Source organism: Echiichthys vipera (assembly GCF_963691815.1).
Source record: "Echiichthys vipera genome assembly, chromosome: 11".
NCBI lineage: Eukaryota > Metazoa > Chordata > Actinopteri > Perciformes > Trachinidae > Echiichthys > Echiichthys vipera.
The window spans coordinates 25,540,733-25,560,498 of record NC_139836.1 but is presented as its reverse complement, the minus strand read 5'-3'; the positions used below and the strand labels follow the sequence as shown (position 1 = coordinate 25,560,498).

Below are 19,766 nucleotides of genomic sequence, written 5' to 3'. Positions count from 1 at the left end.
GTGTCACGCCAAAATAGCCCCAGCTATTGTTGCACTGAGCGGAGCTGAATAGTGCAGCTCATTGTGTTGTGATGGGAGGCAGGGGAATGAACAGGCCATAAACACTGGCCTTATAGCACCCAGGGGTCGTGCAAAGGTGAAGCCCGACTCTCCCTAATAGAGGAGCGCCGCTTTTCTCCTCTCTCCCTTCCTCTCTTTCCTCTGTGTCTCTCCATCCCTCTTTATCTATCCAAGTCTGTTTTCCTTTCACTTGATTCTTCCCTTTTTCTCTCCCTTACCCCTACCTCTCTCTCTCTCCCACAGTCTTTCTCTCTGTCGGCTTATTAACGGTCACAGCAAGAGTGTCTGGTTTGCAGACCAGAGCCCCTTGCCTTTTTTTTCCCCACTCTTTCACTCCTCCTTCCCATTCTCCCGCTCTCCATCGCTCCGTTCCCCTGGCTGCTATTATGAGAGGCATTTTATCCTTTGTTCCAGCCCCCATGGTGCATCTGGCCTCAGATATGGGGACGACAGGGACAGGAAACCAGCGAGAGTTTTTTGCGAGGAGGAGGGGCTTTGGTGGGTTAGAGTGTGGGTTCGTTGCTGGGAGGTGGACCGCTAGTTTCCACCATACAGGGAAGGAATGATAAGGAGGGAGCAAGCAGGAGAAGGAAACAGATACAGAGGGGGACAGAGAGGGTGGTATGAGAGGCAGAGTCACTGTAGTTGTTCTCTTAGAACTGCAGCACTTGTAGGTCTAGTAGCAGCAGTAGCAGCAGTGATAGTAGGATTATTACTCCATTGATACAAAGTCTATTTAATCCTTCGAGTCAATAAGCACTGGTGCCATATTTCTGGGAGGTCACATCAAGTTACAAGTCTATTACATTCCTCCCTGAGCCCCATTGTACCAGGAACAAATGCCCGACTTCCTAAGAAGTACACACCTATTGCCAAAACAACCTCCTTTGTTGCATCAGTGTATTTTTGAGGGGGGCCAGAAAGAATCACGTTTTGTAAAGAGAAATAAAGGGAATGGGAAAGAAGAGCACGAGGGAGAGAGAACAGAGGCGAGGAGAGGGCAATGAAAGACAAGAGGAAGGAGGTGAAGAGAAGGAGAGGTCAACAGTTAGCCAGTGCTGGCCTCAGGATGACCTTCCATAAAGGGCCTGGAGAGGAGAGGAGAAGAGAGGAGAGGAGAGTTAAAGGAATGCTCAGGCCTCCTCAACCCTCCTTGCCCTCTCTTTCTCCCTCGCTCCTCCTCCCATATCTCCCCCAGCAAAACAGGGTAGCGAGCGAGTGAGTGAGTGAGGGAGGGAGGGAGGGAGGGAGGAGGGTGTTGGTGATAAAACTCCAGACGTTCCCTCATTTGATGGTGCTCTGCCATGTCAGTGCATTCTTGCATTCCTCCCTAGCTTTTTCTGTCTCTCTCGACCCCCAAATTCCAATTCAACATATTGTAACAGACAACAAAATTGCACAAAGAATGGAGCTCAAAAGTCCGATAAGATCCCTGTCGCTTTTTCTTTCTTTCTCTCTTTTTGTCCATCCACCACACAGAAAAAGCTCCTCCTGCACCCCTGTCAAAAATTAACAATTTTTCTAAAGCGGCTCACGAGATGTAACAGTTCTACGAAAACAATGCTGGGGAACAATTAGGCTGCAAATCACTCTGGCTTTCTCTCGCTCTCTGTCTCATCGTTACCCTGCAGCTGTCTGTAGAAGGTGATACAAGACAGATAGCGGGTAGAAAAAAAAAAACAGTTAGATAAGGAATATTAAAGAGATATAAAGCCATTCACTTCTTAGGGGTCAAACAGATGCACCAGCTTGTGTCCTTTTGTTTCTGTTCCTCCTCCTCTCCTTTCACCTCTTAAATGCTCTTTTTTTTCCAGCTTCAGAGGGGTTTGCATGGCTATTGTTCCCTTAAAGCTCCGCTAAAGCTCCCCCTTTTTAGAGATGAAATAGAAGTGTCCGGTGGCGCAACAGCAGGAACACATAAATCAAGTCAGAAGCCCCAAGAGCCCTCTCTCCTTGGGGTCATCACAGGTCAAAGGGTCATTTCACAAGAGGTTAGGCTGAGCAAGGCCAGAGCACTGCCTGTGTGACTGTGTGTGAATGGACGTGGGAGAAGGAAAGAGATTAAGAGTGTGTGTGTGTGCGTGTGTGCGTGTGCGTGTGCGTGTGTGTGCGTGCGTGCGTGCGTGCGTGCGTGTGTGTGTGTGTGTGTGCCTGCAGAGTTGAAAATGAGTGAGATTTTCTAATGAGTGACGTGTCCGTGTGTGCACAATAAATGTCCTGACTGCGTGCTTTTATTAGAGGTCACGGGGTAAAGAGGTTTATCCAAGCCTATATGTACCAAATCCTGCTCCTGTGAAAACACACGCACAGTCACTAAAAAAAGCTCCTGCTGTCACAGAGTAACACACGGTCACCTGTCTTAACAGGGTATCACCCAAAACAATGCCTCTCACCAGTGGCAACGTGACACGTCTCTGTCAGCAACACTTCCCACACCGCCGCGCTCATAAGCCAAGTGTGTTAAACAGTCAGCAATCTCAGCCCGTTGCGAGGTGGAACGTCCCCGACAAAGCGAGATGGTTCGACATGTTTCGAACAGGCAGGGAGAAAATCCCGGCTAAGCCTCGCCCCACAAAGACCCTAGTGTTCAGGCCGATGTGACTGTGCAGAAGCTGAGGCAGTGCAAGTTTATACAAGTCGCGCACTTCTGTGTTTTGAAAGACAACTGCCTCGGTTGGTAGGGCTGTTAAGATGTGACTTTTGCCGTGACTCTACTGTGGCTTTACCTGGGCTCAGGGTTGCTTAAGGGGAGAATGATTTCTCCATATCACTGTTATGGTGAGCTGAGAGGAGGAGACTGGTTTGGCAATGTTTGTGTTTTCATGCTGTGTGCCAAGATTTTCAAGGTTCTAGTCAGCAATATTTTTGCCTGATCTTGTTTTGAGAAATACATTGACAGTTTCTGTTTTCTATTTTTGTCTTCCATTTCCTCCTCCTCCTCCTCCCTCTGTCTATCCACCCTCTTCCTCCTCCTTTCTCTTCATCTTCTCCAGGTTCATTAATGCCCGGAGGAGAATAGTCCAGCCCATGATTGACCAGTCAAACCGTGCAGGCAAGTCTCCTATAGTTACTGTATTCAAGTCGCGCAGGCGAAAGCCGTCCACACTCCATGCACCTGGAGGCCCCTCAGCTGGTAAATACAGGCCTGATCCCCCCCATCCTGGAATGTCCCAAACCTCTAAGGGCTTTCCCCTTCACTGTCGTTACTGACCACTAAAATTAAGAAGCAAAACATCACAACATTAACAGCAACTATTAATCAACTTTGACGTGCCATTTGGCGTGAGAAACTATTTATTAATTATAAAATACAATAATTTGGCTGAAAATCATTTAACGATGAGTGGATTTATTTATCTTAGCCCATAAACAAGACTAGCTGTGTTCTCAGTAAAGTTTGCTCTTAACCCCTTCCTCCCCCCCTTCGCCAGCCAGGCAAAGGGAAAAAAAACACAACCCTTCCTCCCCGGCTCAAACCAAAACATAAAGCGAACTACACCCGTTTCTTTTTTTGGGTGACCGTTGTTTGGCTTTTTGGCTCCAGACCTCCCCCCCGCGCCCTCCCCTCCTCGACCCTATTTGTGGCTGTTTCAGGGAGCGAGGGGAGTGAGCGGTCCCCCTGGTGCATGGCTTGGTTTGGACTGCTGTAAACTTTATTACCTGTAATAGGGGTCAGAGGTCAGGGTGGCATTAGGGGCGCAGTAAAGTTCAAAGGCATTCAGTGGGGCCGAGTTCTTGCTATTGCTTGACTGACCCCCAAACAGCCTGAATCGAAGGTAAGTGGATTTCTATGAGAGCAGAACAATGGAGGCAAGCAGCAAAATAAGGAACCCTATCAGGTTTCACTTATCGTTGCTGCTCAGTTATAGGCGGCATTTATTAGATGAAACATTTAGGTAGGAGCAGATTCTGAGGCCACTCTGCAAGAATGACTTACTGTTGATCAGAGCTTCAGTCTGGAACTCATTTTGTTCTTTTGATCATCAGAATCGCTTTATTCGTCAAATGTAAAAGTGCACACACAGGAATTTGACCTGGTGATACAGTGCAGTAAGTTTAAAGGCAAGTTAAAAAGTTAAGGAAAAGTTAAATATATAAATTATTCATACATATACACATGTATCTATGAGCATACATTTACAGGAGGAGCAATTATGTGTAAGGTCATAAACATAGCTGTGTCAAAGTGCCATTTTTTTCTGCACAACAGGTCATGAAAAGTATTATTTAAATAGAAAGAAGGGTTTTCCACCTTTGCGTTATATAACAACAATGTTTTGGATTAAAATTTAGGCAATATTTAAATATTTACAATGATATAATATATATATACATGATGCTGTCAGACAGTGTGGAATAACATCAATTAAACAACCCCAAAGCTGCTTTAAAATGGTAAAATAAAAAAAATTTGATTCACACAATGAGATGCTCTCAGTCCTTCTGTAAACAGTTGTCACTTCTTCCAGATGGCTCAAATCTCACCTCAGTGAACCGTAGTGTGTGTTGAACTCTCTCAGTCCGATCCCTATTAGAGCATTTAGACGCATTAAAGTCTACCAGGGGCTTACAGTGGAGAGCCGGCTGCACAGACACGGAGCAGAGTGACGCTGAAACACAACGGCGGCTCCCTGTGCGTGCACCGGCCAACAGATGATCCCGCTTCGGCCACTGAGCCTTAATTAAAAGCACTAATTGACCACTCCGTCCCCTCCCTCCCTTCCTCCGTCTCCTCCTCCATCCACAGTAAGTCAAGGAGCTCCCTACAATCCAGATGGCCAGCCGATGGGGGGCTTCGTCATGGACGGCCAGCAGCACATGGGAATCAGACCACCTGGTAAGGCTTTCTCTCTGCGTGTCTGTCCCTTTCTTTCCTCCCTCGCTCTTCCAATCATACTCCTTTCTTTCCTTGCCGTCTCATTTTCACGGCTTTGCCCTCCTTTTCCTCACCCTTTTCTGCGCTTCTAACAGTATCTCTGTGTTTCGTACAGTATCTGCCATGTTGGTGGTTTATTCTACCAGCACACTCCATGTCTTTTCTTAAACACACACACACACACACACACACACACACACACACACACACACACACACACACACACACACACACACACACACACACACACACACACACACACACACACACACACACACACACACACACACACACACACACACACACACACACACACACACACACACACACAAGCACTTAGTGGAGGCTATATGGGCACTGTGTGGTGGTTTAAGTGTAAGCTGGGCAGAATGTGCACCCTCAAACATAAAGATAAAGATACACACTGCACACACACATACTTTACACACTGCTCCCTCCCCCTCTTTACACACACACACACACACAGACACACAGACACACACACACACACACACACACACACACACACACACACACACACACACACACACACACACACACACACACACACACACACACACACACACACACACACACACACACACACACACACACACACACACACACACACACACACACACACACACACACACACACACACCAGAACAGGTGTGGTCAATCACATTACACAACCATCTCCTTCCTCACTCCTACTCCCTTGCTCTCAGTCCCTCTCCCTCTCTCTCTCTCTCTCTCTCTCTCTCTCTCTCTCTCTCTCTCACGCCATCAGGTCTAATCCCAGAGTTTGCCCCTAAGCTCCTCTCCTCCTCCTCTATCCCCTGTTTTCTGGGATTCTCTAACCCTATCTCACCCTCCACTCAAAGTCAGCAGGTTTGGATAAACTGTAAGGCTACTTAACCCCCCCCCCCCTCCACCACCACCACCACCCTCCTCCTTCACCACACCTCTCCCTGCCCGATTTAAGCCACTATGTTTCCCCAAACATTTTCCTGGTTACACTTAGTTGCAATAACATAATGAAAGTAAAAGCCTTCGCTGTCTCTTTAAATAACTTTAGATTGCATTGACATATTATTGTTTTTAGCATGGGTTTGCATTTAGATTGACTCCCTCTGTGTTTCTCAGGAGCAATGGGTGGAATGGGCATGAACATGGGCATGGAAGGTCAGTGGCACTACATGTAGCCCCGCTCCAGTCCGACCAATCGCAACACAAAGGAGGATGTAAGTACGCATTGACACACACTGACTTCCAGGTTGTTATTTACTTTCCAGATCAGCACAGACGTGTATACAGTACAACAGTGAATTATTCATGTGTATGTCAAACCCATTGACAGATTAGGGGGTGTGTGAGGTTTTAAGTTTGAGATAGCACAAGTCCTTGTTTTGCAAATGGCCGTTCTCCAACCTGAGATATCTGTACTGTTTTTCTAAATTGTTCTTTTTGGTTACAAACACGCTCTTGTTCTTCCCGGAGTGATTTCCCTCTGTAACTCTTTCTCTAACCGTCCCACCCTCGGTCTGGTGATAAGAGCCTTTGATTACAACCTTGTAAGTCTTTGTGTATGCACCGCTTGTGCGAGTGTGTGTAACATATCCAATAGCTACAGGACTAAACATCCTTCATATCAGTGAGGAGAGGAAAGAAGAGAAGGCTTTCAAGATAAAAACAACGAGAGAGAGAGAGAAAGGCAGGGGGGAGAGATAAAAACAGACCGTTTGAACACACGTATGCGTATACGTACTCGTGTGTGTTGAATGTTGAAGAGTACTTCAAAAATGGACAACTACTGAAATCAAGCGTTTCTTATTTGGTACAAGTATTTATATGAAACATTCTTTGTGTTTGTGTTTGAAACAGATAGGAGGCGAACGGGGCAAAGAGGAGGAGAGGGGTGATGAGCAGGAAAGAGGGCGGGGATGGGTCGGGACAAGGGGTGGGTGGTGAGATTGGGTGGGGTAGGGGACTTGGAGGGGGCGGGGGGGCAGGTAGGACGTTGCCATGGCAACAGACTGATTGGCAAAAATGTAAGCAGTCGTCGCTGGTGCAAGGAGAGCGAGAGAAGTGAGCGCCCCTTAAGTGTCATAAATCTGCCGGGTTGCTGTTGATGCATGAGCCACATTAATACACACACTAACCAGCTAGAAGACGACTCAATCCCCCTCCCCCCTTCTCTCTCTCCCTTACTCACTCCCTCTTTTTGTTTTTTCTCACTGTCAATTTTCCTCTATCTCTTTCACACAAACACCTTTTTTCTTTTTCTCTTTAATTCTCTCCCTCTCTCTCTTTCTCTCACCTCCTATCCCTCCCCCTCCCTCTCTCTCTTGCCCCAGGGCCAAATAGACTCCCACATAATTCTGGATGTATACAGGCTTGGTGTTGTCACAGTGCACAGTGTGTATAAAGAGGCTACGGGTCCAATTGTTGTGAGACACCATTGTTCAGTGTGTGTGAACCTGTGTGTGTGTGTGTGTATACCTGTGTGGGTGCCTCTATACCATACACAAATATTCATATACGTTAAATACATGCATTTGTCCATGTGTGGGTGTGTGCACGCATACAACTGTGCATGTGTGTGTGTATGGTAATAGGATTACTCCTGGCACAGGGAGGGGACACAAACTAGTGCAAAATGGAGGAGGTAGCCAGCAGGGTATGGAGCTTAGCTGGGCCTAATTGACTAGATCCAAATTAAATATGCCATCAGCAGAGGTGTGACCAATGGATTTGACTTATTCAGTTTACAAAAATAGAGACCATTAACCCTCCACAGAACGCGCGTGCATGTGAAGGCGTGCCGCGATAAAAATATGCTACCCTTGTTTCTGTCACAAATGTCCAAAGCGAAGACAAAAATCTCACATCGAATGGCATCTTTCAGGTTTGAAATGTAGGGGAGACATGGTAGTAGAATGGCTGCGCTTTCGGGAGAGGTGTGTGTGTGTGTGTGTCTGTGTCTGTTTGTGTGAGTGAGTGTGTAAACATGAGGGCTGGTTCGCCGTGTCCAAGCTGCCTCTTTCCAGCAGCTGCTAGCCTTCCCAGCAGACCTTGCTTTAAACAGCCTCAATTTGCCTGCTGAATCTCGTAATTGGGCCACCAGAGGAATCCTCTGCGAGACGGGCAAAGCACAGAGAGGACGAGTAGACAGCGGAAGAAAAAAGACAGAAAGAGAGAGGGAAGGGTGGATGAAGAGATGGCGAGCGAGAGAAGCGTAAACGACAAGAGGGAGGGGTAGAGGGAGGAAAAGGAGGGAGGAAGGAAGGAAGAAGAAAGGAGCTCGGAGAGAGATGGTGACAGAAATATGTCTCCTCTTCCTCACGACTATTCATTTCTTTACAGCTTCATCGGCTAGCCGACGCTAGCTGCTAGCTTGCCTCTGTCAAATATTGCTACTTTCCTTTCTAGGTCAATTAAATGTAAGTGATGTGTTATATTCTTTCATGACCAATTAAATTAATAGGTTATTACAGAGGGAGGGGGGGGGGGGGGGGGCGCTTTTCTTATTTGATTATGAGCGCACAGGTTCATTATATTTTATAAGCAATTTTCATTAGCAGAGTTGAGGTTTTGTTACCGCGGGGCTAAATTGAGCGGTTATTGTGCTGGGGAGTGCTGAGCCTTGATACAGAAGGTGTGTCTAGCAGTCACACTGAAACATTAGTTAAAACTAAAGCCAATTAGTCCTGCTTAGTGAAGAACGTTATGCTTTCCACCCAATGATGATTACAGAGCTTATATCCCTTTGCGAAACAATACACCTGTCAGCAGAGATGAAGCCCAGCAAGTGATGCAGAAGCGAGCCGAGCCTTTGATAGTGACGAGAATGACTCTCCGATGACCCTTACCCCCTTTCCCTTCTTCCTCTCTGCTGCCCTCTTCCGCGAAATTAGCCAGGGGTGGCCCCTGAAAACTGTAATTTTCAGTTCCAGGACAATAGTTATCACGGGGTGGAAGAATTAATTATGGCGCAGAGCGTATGGAATTTTTTCTGGCCCTCCCCGCTCGCAGCTTTTTCCAAAAATGTCGGGCAGAACGCTTGAGTGAACGCTGCCTGTAACCCCTTTGCTGCCAGTCTCGGCTGGAGACCCTTTGTCCCAGGATTCATTGCTCCAATCATTAAGCACAAATTTGGTAACCTTCTGCCGAGGGGTCAGGAGACCCCCACCCACCCCCCACCACCACCACCACAACGTAGCCTCCCACCATCACCCCCCTCCACCCTCAACTTCTCTTTCTGGTGGATGAACTTTTACTATTAACGAACATTTGGGAAAAAAAACAAGGTTCCGATGGGGATTTCGTGCCCCCTCGTATTGTCCATGTGAATGTGTCCCTGTTGATTTGGCCCCTCTGGAATCCCCCTCGGACTCTAAGAAAAGAGGCCTACAGCTCAATGTATTGATCGGCTTATTAAGTGAAAAACCTTATTAGCAATGCATGCTCTTTCAAGCACGCATAGTGTTTATTAGGACCCTGACATGGGTTTACTTCATTCATGAGGACGCTCGACTTAACCAGCAATCCAACAGATTCTGGATTATTTCGCTTTTTTTTTAGCTGTAAATGTTTAATGCTGTCGTGTTTAATCACTTGTCGATCTAACAGTTAATTCTACTTCTTGGGTTTTCTGCTCGATTTTCGTTTCTTTCTGCAGAAAACATACTAAACTAAAAATACTACAATTTCCAGGAACGTACGTTCAATTACATGGAAATGTAATGGAGCATTCTATTAAGCGTGTACATGGTTTGCACTGCATTTAAGGTAGCTTCCCTAATGGCTCCGCTTGCCACAGGTTACTTCCCACAAAAGAAAAGGTCACAGGTTTGACGCCATTAGGTCCAGAAAGATATGTAACCCCCCCAACCCCACCATCATCTCACTCGTTGAAAGGAGGCTAATTGAAGCTAGCACAGCTCCCATAATAGCTCACCCTTCTCTTACGCAAGTCGCACCTATTCTCCTCAGTAGCCCAGGTGAAAACTGATGGATGTGAAGAATAACAAATGTGGTTCCTTGCGTTCACTCCTCCATTGTCCTTTTCCTTGCCTGCCTTTGTGTTGTCTGTAGTGGCTCCTCTTGTGTGTGTGTGTGGCAAACGCGTGGACGGGCCCCGGGCGCTCTCAGGTGACGGGCGGCCGCGAGCCTCACCTCTCCTCTTTGGTTTTTGACAAACAATGGCCGTGGTTCCTCAGCGGTGACTTTCCACCGGCAGAGATGGATGGCGGCCATTGTTTCGCTGTAAGGAGAGGAATGTAGGGAGAGAAGAGGGTGAAGATGGATTTCTTCACATCGTTTTTCATTGTATGAGGAGGTTTGATGACACACATGGTTGCGTCAGTTAAATGGGTTTCAATTGTACATCACACAAATACTAGAAATAGCTTTCCTTACGCAGTCACATGCTAAGAAAGATCAATCGAAGGTCGATTTAAGTTTCCTTGTAGTCCAGTTAAACAGATTATACAGGAAATATTAAGCACCGGGCCTCGGTATCACTTCATGTCGGTCATGTGTGTTTAGTGTTTAAGTCCTCTCCTACTGTTAAAGTAGCATTACTGAGGGTGTAGGATTAACTCACTAAACCCACCAACGCTCTCTCTTTGTCTCATATATCCACACAGTCTTAGCGAAGGGCATGCTCGGGTCTGTGTTCTGGCCCGGATTAGCACTTTGTTGGGTTTGCAGCAGTTGCCACATACCGTCCTGTTCCTCCTCCGGGGTCTTTTTCAGCCAGTTCTACCGTGTTCACGGCTATCTGCCTGAAAGTGTAACATGAGGCTGCAGAAGTGTGGTGTGATCCATTGTCGTCTTTAGTGAATGATTGATGACATCTAACTCATTCAGCTGTTTTCTTTTGTGATTAAAATGCTGGAGACAACATGGCAAGCTTGCTCAGAGCTTCGTAACATTTGCACATACATGAGTTTTTTATTTGCTCAACTTTTTAAATTGACTAAATTTACATATCGATGCCGACAGGTGAAACATTGTTGTGTCTGCAACTTCAGCACTGGTCACTCTGAATGTTTTTTTTTAACAAGGACAGAGTAATTCAAGTAACAGGGATACTGTTGGCCACACTCTCATTTACCTGATGCAAAACTGATCACTGCTTAACCATTTCGATCTTCTCTTTACTCAGAACTGCAGGGCAAACCAGGGGACGAGCTGTCTCACAGAGGCCTATAGAGCACGGGAAACGGGAGACTTCCTGATGACAACCAACAGCGACCCCTCTGTCCACCTCCAAGACCCAACTACATTTTATTCGGCCGATATCTGCAACACGGAAACCTTCCATGACCTGCCTACAATCCTTGTCTCTGTATCCAGCGACAGTGATGCGCAGAGGATCAAACTATGTCCAAACCCAGACAACCCTCTGCCTCGACTGACCCCTGCTTCTTCTCTGGTGGGCACTAGACTTTGCCCCTGTGCCACTGCCCACTAGGCTCACACGGATTCCTCCATTACAAGTGATTGTGATTGCGATTGCGAGCATAGACGACACACGAGAGACACACTGTGTTCTTTGCCTGTACCTTTGGTGAATGCAGCACCGGGTGATATATTCGAGACTCTTTGGCAAACAAGAGACTTCCTGTGATGAAGAGCACTGCACTCTTTGGGACGATGGAATTGGACCAAGGAGAAGCCAATGTCTGTATCTGACAGGACACTAACAAAGCAACAGAGGTGCCCTTAAAAAAATATAGTGGATTGAAACATGGAAGGAGGGAAAGTCAGAGAAAAGAAATTAAAAGTATAACTATATCAACCCCTAGTTTGGGAAGCAAGTGGAGAAAGAAAATATACTGTATACTGTTGTAAAATTACGCTGGACTCTCACAAGAACTGGGAATTTAAGTATTGTAAATGCTATTGTATTGTTCTGCATATTATGTTGTTTCTAATAGATTTTTTAAAAAAAGGATGTGAACTTTTTTCTCTTTTTTTCTGATTTCTTTCCACACTATGTGTGTGCCGTCTCTCCATCAAATTTGACCTCCTGCCCCCTCCCTCCCTCCATTGAATCACAATGCATTTTTTAAACGAAAAAAAAAAAGGTGAATAAACGGACAATTCGATCAGTTTGTCATTTCTTATAGGCCTTTACGTGGATGGTAAGAGAATCAGATGTCCTGTTTTTTTGTTTTTTTATATACAGTACGCACAGTCCATCCATGTACGTGCAGGGTGCAACCACCTTGTATTACTGTTGCTGTGTCTACACCATGTAACTCCAATTTTGTCCAGTTTTCTTTTAGCATTTTCATATCAGATGATTATATGTTCCTCTACTGGTGGAAAGTTTTTATTAAAGAAAAATTCTCTGACCGTTTGCGGTCATGAGACTCTCTACTCGTTAGATCACTCCAAACGCAATGACAGCAAGCTACACACAGTTTGTGAAGAAGCTAACATTTTTGGATGTACAAGGTTTTTTAATCCGTGCTATACTGACGAGGACACACATAATGTCGGTGTCAACATGGCTAACATCATGACAGGCTAACAAACATGATCCAGAGCTTCCACTAATGCTCACAAACAATCTAAAAAAGTCACTGTGGATGGGAAACAACAAGTGTGTGTCCCACAAACATGTTTCCTGTTTTTCTCCATGTGAGTCTGTTATTGAGGGCCTCTGAACATCTATTCCAGTGCGCTATTGATGTGTTTTATGTCACAAGGCTGCGCACTTGCACGGCCAATGGATTCTCTTCCCCTCAGTGTTTGATGCGGCCTGATAACAGGGAGAGGCAGAGGAAATAGGAAAACACCATTTATACCACAGTCCATTCATTTTGATTTAACCAGATGATGTAATGCTGATCAACAGACAGGAGAGAATGTAAAAGTCACTGTGTGTGTGTGTGCGTGTGTGCCTATGTGTGTGTGTGTGTGTGCGTGTGTGAGGGGGGACGTATGTGTGTGTGTGTGTGTGTGTGTTGTGCTTGTGTGGGTTATCAATGCATCCATTATCCATTGCTTCAAACATGTATTACGCACATCTTTAAGATTCCTTTGAAGACAAGTCATTTTTCTTATGCTTTTACTTTGAAGGGTATATATGTAAATCTGTGTTGTAAATAAATACTTTTTGTTCAAATAACAGAACTCATAACTAGTCTCACATTATCTTCCTACAAGCCAATATGAAATGTAAAGAGCATACATATATGAACCTACTTTAGGTGGCACAAACATGTTTTCATGTGGACAGATGTCCATTGTGAGAAAGCAGAGGTCTATTTGTACTTAAAGAAAACATGCACTGAAGTCAACCTTCCTCCCATTGCTGTGGATAATGTGCAGCTAATGCATGCCTTGTGCTGTCATTTTCCCACACATGGAGGAGGAGGGCGAGAAAAGAAGTGCTCAGCGAGGAAGCGAATTATCCTTCATTTAGCATTAAAATTCATTTAGGTAAAACTGCTACAAACATGTAAATGGGAAGATTAGTTCTCCCTCACGCCTTGTTGCCCGCAGTCAAAGGGCTCCGCTTAAAGCCCAGCGCTCTGCAGCCGATGTTGTCTCCGGGATACACTGCACTTCAGGAGGCAGAGACTGAGCCGAGCCGAGCGCGGAGAGGAGAGGAGAAGAGCCCGGCGACTTTTGTCTAATTGATACATTTCGGAGAGCGGCTCTGAATCCCAAAGTCAGTGTCGTGTTATTTTGTTTTCTTTCAAACCAGCGAACAAGAGAGAGTCTGTTTTATCCATAACAATATGCGCGTGTAAATCAATACTCTCCCATTCCTCCCCTCTCTATCTCTCCTCCGCGCAACTATTGTGTTTTTACTGCCTTTTCTGAAGTGAATGCTATTTACACTAAAGAAGAAGAAGAAGAAGGAGGAGGAGGAAAAAAGACACGCTCTTAAAAAACCCAGGCGACGTTTTAATTGCTTCGCCTCTCCACCATGGCTGGAAAATCCGAGGCTGTGAAATGTGAATTCCTGAGCCTGTGGCCGCTGGGAGCTGTGGAGACAGAGCAGAAACCCATGCATGACTGCCCTCTTTAGGGAGGCCTGGTAACTGTCCGGGGCAGGGACGTTTGGAGATGGCGCACGGCACCACCTCTCCTTTTACGCACGGACGTAAACGACCAAAAAAAAAACGCGTGGGGAAGTTTGATAAAAGTGGAGACGAGACACAAAGAGAATACAGTTGCAACAAAAGAATGCACTGCAGGGATGAATTCAACAGAAACTTTTTACATCTCCTCTGGTCGTGTATTTAATAATAAAAGCGTCTGTTTAAAAAAAAAAATCTTCAGGAAAATAATGTGCCAGCGAGATAATTATTGATTTCTCTGCATCTTAATTTAATTTAAATGTAAACAAGAAAAAAGTCACTTCTGTCCACTAGAATAAAAAAGATATTTTGATTCAATTTGTCTTATTCCAGTGGAATTCAATGTATTTATTTATTAAGATATATATACTACTACTACTGCTATATACTAGGACTCAAATCCTGGTTAAATAATATAAATGTATTGCATACATTTATTAATATATATGTTTTTTTCTCATAATGATCATTAGTGCATCAGATGTAAAAACGTGAGTATAATTGTGCACGTTCAGGGGCATTGTTATCACACATGACCTATATTCCTGCTGAGATGCGAATGTAAGTTTCCCTTTGACTGTTTGTGTCTTCTGCGATTTAAAATAGTTTTTACCCATATGAATTTTGCTCATTTCAAAAGCTGAGAGCCAAAACTAACGAAGTTAATGATGATGGTAGGCCTACCCACCCTTCTCTGTCTCACACACACACACACACACACACACACGCACACACTGACCGCGGAGTGAACTGTCAGAGTAATGAATGGAGCAGAAATGTGTTCCAGAGCAGTGGAGGTGCCCGGACAGGCCTGCCTTCCTCCCACAACAACGCACATATTTATGCGCTTTTATGGTTGAAAAGGGGGGAACTTGGACCAGTCACCGTGCGCCTCGTGTTCTCTGTTACACTACAAGCCACGACAAAGCTCCGCGGCAGTAACGCGCGAGGCTTATTGATTCAAATCACGGCTTTCACACCGGTTGCTGGATGCCGAGGCCTGTGAGTCAAACCGTCCCTCTGTTTATATTTAGATATTTGCTTCATATACATTTATATTAACTACATTTGAAACTTGTACCGTTTCAAAACGAACGTGTTTGTCTTTTTTTAACGCAGTTATCCGTGATTTTTATTTCTAAAAACAGCTGCGACACGTGAGGGCTCAAGTTCAGAGTGTTTACGCTTAAAATATTAATAAATAAATGATGGAATAAAGAAATAAAATGGCAGGTTAGGTCTCAATTTTCACAAGACTCGAAAATATTACGAAGAACACGAATAGAAGCGCTATATGTATTTTTATTTTTTCCCTTTATTCTCCTCCAGAGAGCCAGGAGTCAAATGTTCCTCATAAAACGTGCAGATTATGTAGATTAAGCAAACCGGCCTCTGTCACCCCCGGGCCACTAAATTCAGCTCGAGATGGAAAAATGTAAGAAATAGAAGAGATGTTTCATGCGAGCGCAACAAAACAATACTCCACCAATCAATGTCTTACAGCCTCCAAAGCGAAAATCATTACGCAGGAAATACACATATGGCCGAGATGACATGCCAATATGGGAATATCTCAGATACTGAACGTAATCAATACAGACACGTACACAAATAAACAGTAGCTATGGCAGGACAAACTTTCCAACCCCCACCAACAAAAAAAAAACACCTTCAAAAGGTCGCGTAGCAGCTGGTTTCCAAACAAAAGGAGGAACGAATGGAGGGAGAGAAAAACTAAAAATCTGTTGGTGGGGAGGGAGAGAGAGAGAGAGAAAGAGAAGAGAGGAGGACTGTTGAGCGGGGGCCATTTTGGATGTCATCTGTCTCCTTGGCGACGGGGCCCCGGCCCTCAAAAGCCCCTTGGGCGCACGGATTGTTTGAGAGGAGCCCGCTATTTTCTGCAGCATCATTTATCACTGTCACCACATAATGATTCCCCTCGCAGCTCCTTATTGATGTTTGTAATTGCATTATCTCATAAGGGGGGATGATCAATGGAGCCGAGAGGAGCATGGAGGGGTCAGGAGATGCCGGATTGCTGTTTGTCCATTTAATGCAACCAGGCTCTCATTATCTGCAGCCTCTCTGCGTTCAGGCTAAGTAACGTTTGGGTCTGCTCTCCTCTTGAGGCTTCGCAGGGAGGAGAGGAAGAGGAGGAGGAAGGGGGGAGGAGGGGAGGAGGAACTGCTCGTTTCATTTGTTTAACCCCAAGCCACTGCAGATAAAAAATTAGAAATGCAAAGGAGAGAGAGGAGAGTGAAAGTAATGTGATTAAGTGTTATGTTATTAGTTCCATTAAGTCTGAGAAACGAGATCCTGAATTAAAGCGCACAGCTTTAGGCTCTCGGGCATCCATCTTGTAGTGGTCATATAACTTGGGATGATTAAACATATCTATAACAATATGCCCTCGTGGTTAAAGCGTTCAAATTGACCTTACGCGCATGGAGAGAGCGAGAGGAACAACGGAGGAACTAGCGAGAAAATAGGATTCAGGTCATTTTGTTGTTTCCTCCCAGGACAGAAATGGCGAGTTTAGATCCTAAAGTTTCGGGATGTGATGCGTCAGGGCCAGACGATGCTGTTCGCAGAGGCTCGTGTTGGGGGGGGGATGAAGTCATGAGATCCAGTTTCAGAGCCCGACTGAGGCCCCCGCGTCAAACAAAATGCGATTCTCCCCCTTTTCCAAACGACCAAAAGGAATACCGACGTAATTACTGTGACGTGAGTGACTTCAAATACCCCCCCACCTTCAAACACACACCCGGCAAATCACGCATCCAAAGGATTTCTCTGCCACACTTAATAAACAGGACGCGTGTTTGTTTTTTGGATGAATGGACTTCTCAGTTGTCATATATATAAATACATATATTCATCTTTGAAATAAACTCGCACTGAGCCGAAAGCATACACGTGTTAGACCAAAGCCAAAGGTTTTGGCGTGAAAACGAATCTCACGACACGTGAAAATGAAAGCTAAAAAATCACCACGTTAACGTTAAAATTAAGGAAGTTACTCAAAGATTTCCACCTGCTTTAAAAAAAACGATATTAAAAATGATTCTGGTTTGACATGAATTTAAAGGTTTCTTTTCTACTTTGGGGACATTTCAAAAACGCATTCGCAGAAACTAAAACGGCTCTGTAATAAACATTTCTGGCGCCGCGCAAACCTCCTGATTTAGTTCCTGTGGCTCCCGGGTGACGTTCTGCAATCTTGCACTGAACGCGCTGCGCGTCATGGCGCACAAGAGGGGGCCTGTCAGCAGGTATGAGTGTGGATATCAGGGCCAGGGATTGGAGACATGCGTACTAGTGTTTGCCAGACACGGGCAGGGACAGAGAGCCTGGCTCAGAGAGATACAGTCGGAGACCAGGTAAACACCTCGCCGACTGCTTTGTGGAGACGTTACGCACAACTCACCCAGAGCCTGGATCTTGAGTTTGTGGGTTCGTGGTGTGTTTTCTCCACTCTCCAGCTTATGACCAGAGATATCCGGTGCTTGGGATAACATGGTTTTGGCCTCGGTGTTTTCTCTGCTAGCTGCTCCTGCTGCGGGGAGGGAGAGGCGCCGCTGGCAGCGCACCTTTCCAGGGGAAGAGAAGCAAACCGCGGCTGGTTCACAACCAGAGATGTTTCTGTCAACACCTTCCTGAATATCCGCCTCTCTCTACCTCTCTCTCCCTCTCTCTCTAGAAGGTCACCTTGGCAGCGCCAGACAGGGCAGGAGGGCCAGATGAGCAGGGGGGTCAGATGAGCAGGGGGGTCAGATGAGCAGGGGGATGTGGGCTCCCGTGCTCACCTGGTGAGGCCGGATCCAATAATAGCGACCTCCCCCTCCTCTCAAACCCATGCTTCCCTACTCGCCCTCCACCTGCGAGTGAATATGATAATAACGATAGCAGAATAATCTCCTTCGCTCTTTGTTTAGTGCTTCTAACTTAGATTAAACAATTATTTATTTACAGTCATCATTCCCTTCCTTCTCTTTGAGCCACTGAAGCCTCAAACAGTGACTCAGAGGTGGCGGGTTCGAGTCCCACAATAAGAGCTCCTCACACAATAATATCTTTCATCCCTGCTGCCAGAACATGAGACCAGTGACAGTAGAATGGAGTTGTTGTTTGCAGAAGGGACTTCACCAATACCATTTAATTTGAGTTCTGGAAAGTATTGAGATCTCTATTCTCCCTTATTTTTAAAGGTTGTTTAGGAAATCAATCCGCTGCTCACTTGCCAGTAAAATAATCACCTTTTGAATATTATTATTATTATTATTTTTTTACCATTATTTGTATTACCATAATAACAAAAATGGCATTGCCCTACCCTGCATTTATCAAGCATGCAAAATTTGCTTTAAATTAAGATTCATGCTTTGAGATTTCAGCCTGAGCGTTTGCATCTTGATGCAGAGCCACCCTCATCAATTAGCTCACGCATAACTGCACGGCTGAGTTTAAATTCTGCCGTCTCGCGCCTCTGCACAGTCGGGCCATTGAGCGGCTGCAGCACTGACTGCTTGGCCTCCAAAGGTAAACAGTGAGGAGGCAAGTCAAGACAGGACAGAGGGGCTGAATTCCAGCCACAGCACAATAGCGAGAAAGTATTGGCCCTGAGCCACGTCTTTCATTAGTTTATTTATATGTTGGGACCACTTCACCATTCATCATACAATCCAATCTGTGCTCCAATCTCAAAATGTGTTTTGGGTGGTGGGGGTGTTGTTTAGAGACTCGCGGGCTGCAAAAAGTCAGTCAAAAAGGGAGCGTTCTTATTTGCAGAAAGGGACGGTCAATTATTGTAGCAGCTGCTTTAAAAAGTGCACTTTACTGAAGTCGAGGAGCCACCGAAAAGGGCTGGATAAGAGAAAGAATTATTTGACTTTTCTGAAATGTTTTTAACGCATTTGGAGCTGGTAGAGATGTCACAATCCCCAAAGAGATAAAGGAGTTGCTTTTCATTAAAAACAATATGTTAGCATCACACTGGAGTCCTATTTTTCCACACTTAACGACATTTGCATGTGGAATTTAGTCTAAACGAAGGTGGAAAGGGAGCACTCTCGCTGTAGTAATTAATAGAAGCACGGCTGTGAATGCATATTTAATCAGCCTCACATCAGTGACGGGTTTAAGAGAAATGTCAGCTCCTGCTCTCACCCTGTCACTCACTTTCCACCCTCCGACACTGACAATGTGCGTCTTTATCGCTGCTGCTGTTGTTGTGTCTCTTTCTCTACGCCTGCTAGAAATGCAGCCTCAAATCTGTGTGTGTGTGTGTGTGTGTGTGTGTGTGTGTGTGTGTGTGTGTGTGTGTGTGTGTGTGTGTGTGTGTGCTGCTTTGACCTCATCGTTTAAGTATAAGTTCAGATTTAATTTGTGGAGGTGGACGAAGTAATAGGACTAACAAGTAGTTTATTCAGTAAAAACATGCAGTGTTCTCCAGCAGGCTATTTTCTGTCTCTCCCTTGTGATACAAGTGTCTTTACACTTTTCTTTAATTAAGTAAAAGTTTGATTACTGTGAGGGTTTTCTGCACGTTCAGACTCCGTGTAGAGTTCCCGTAGTCGTTTTGATTTAGTTCGTGTCCCTCAGAAAAGTTTCGTCCGTATAGTTTTAGTTTTTATGGGATTGTTGAGATTAGAGTGTGTTCTCTTTCTCCTCCCATGTAAACCTGTCCTGTCTGTATGTTGGTCTCTGTGGATCTAAGGTATTTG

The 19,766-nt window shown here is 45.3% G+C and overlaps 1 protein-coding gene across 1 annotated transcript in view; it reads left to right on the top strand.

The window, feature by feature from the left end:
- Nucleotides 1-13,087, top strand: part of meis1b (Meis homeobox 1 b) — an 82,816-nt gene extending 69,729 nt beyond the window's left edge. The window contains exons 10-13 of the mRNA XM_083923589.1: nt 3,054-3,112; nt 4,808-4,897; nt 6,083-6,180; nt 11,109-13,087. Of these exons, the coding sequence (XP_083779715.1) occupies nt 3,054-3,112; nt 4,808-4,897; nt 6,083-6,141 (208 nt within the window). The 3' untranslated portion in view covers nt 6,142-6,180; nt 11,109-13,087. The remainder of the gene's footprint in view (nt 1-3,053; nt 3,113-4,807; nt 4,898-6,082; nt 6,181-11,108) is intronic.
- Nucleotides 13,088-19,766: the final 6,679 nt, after the last annotated feature.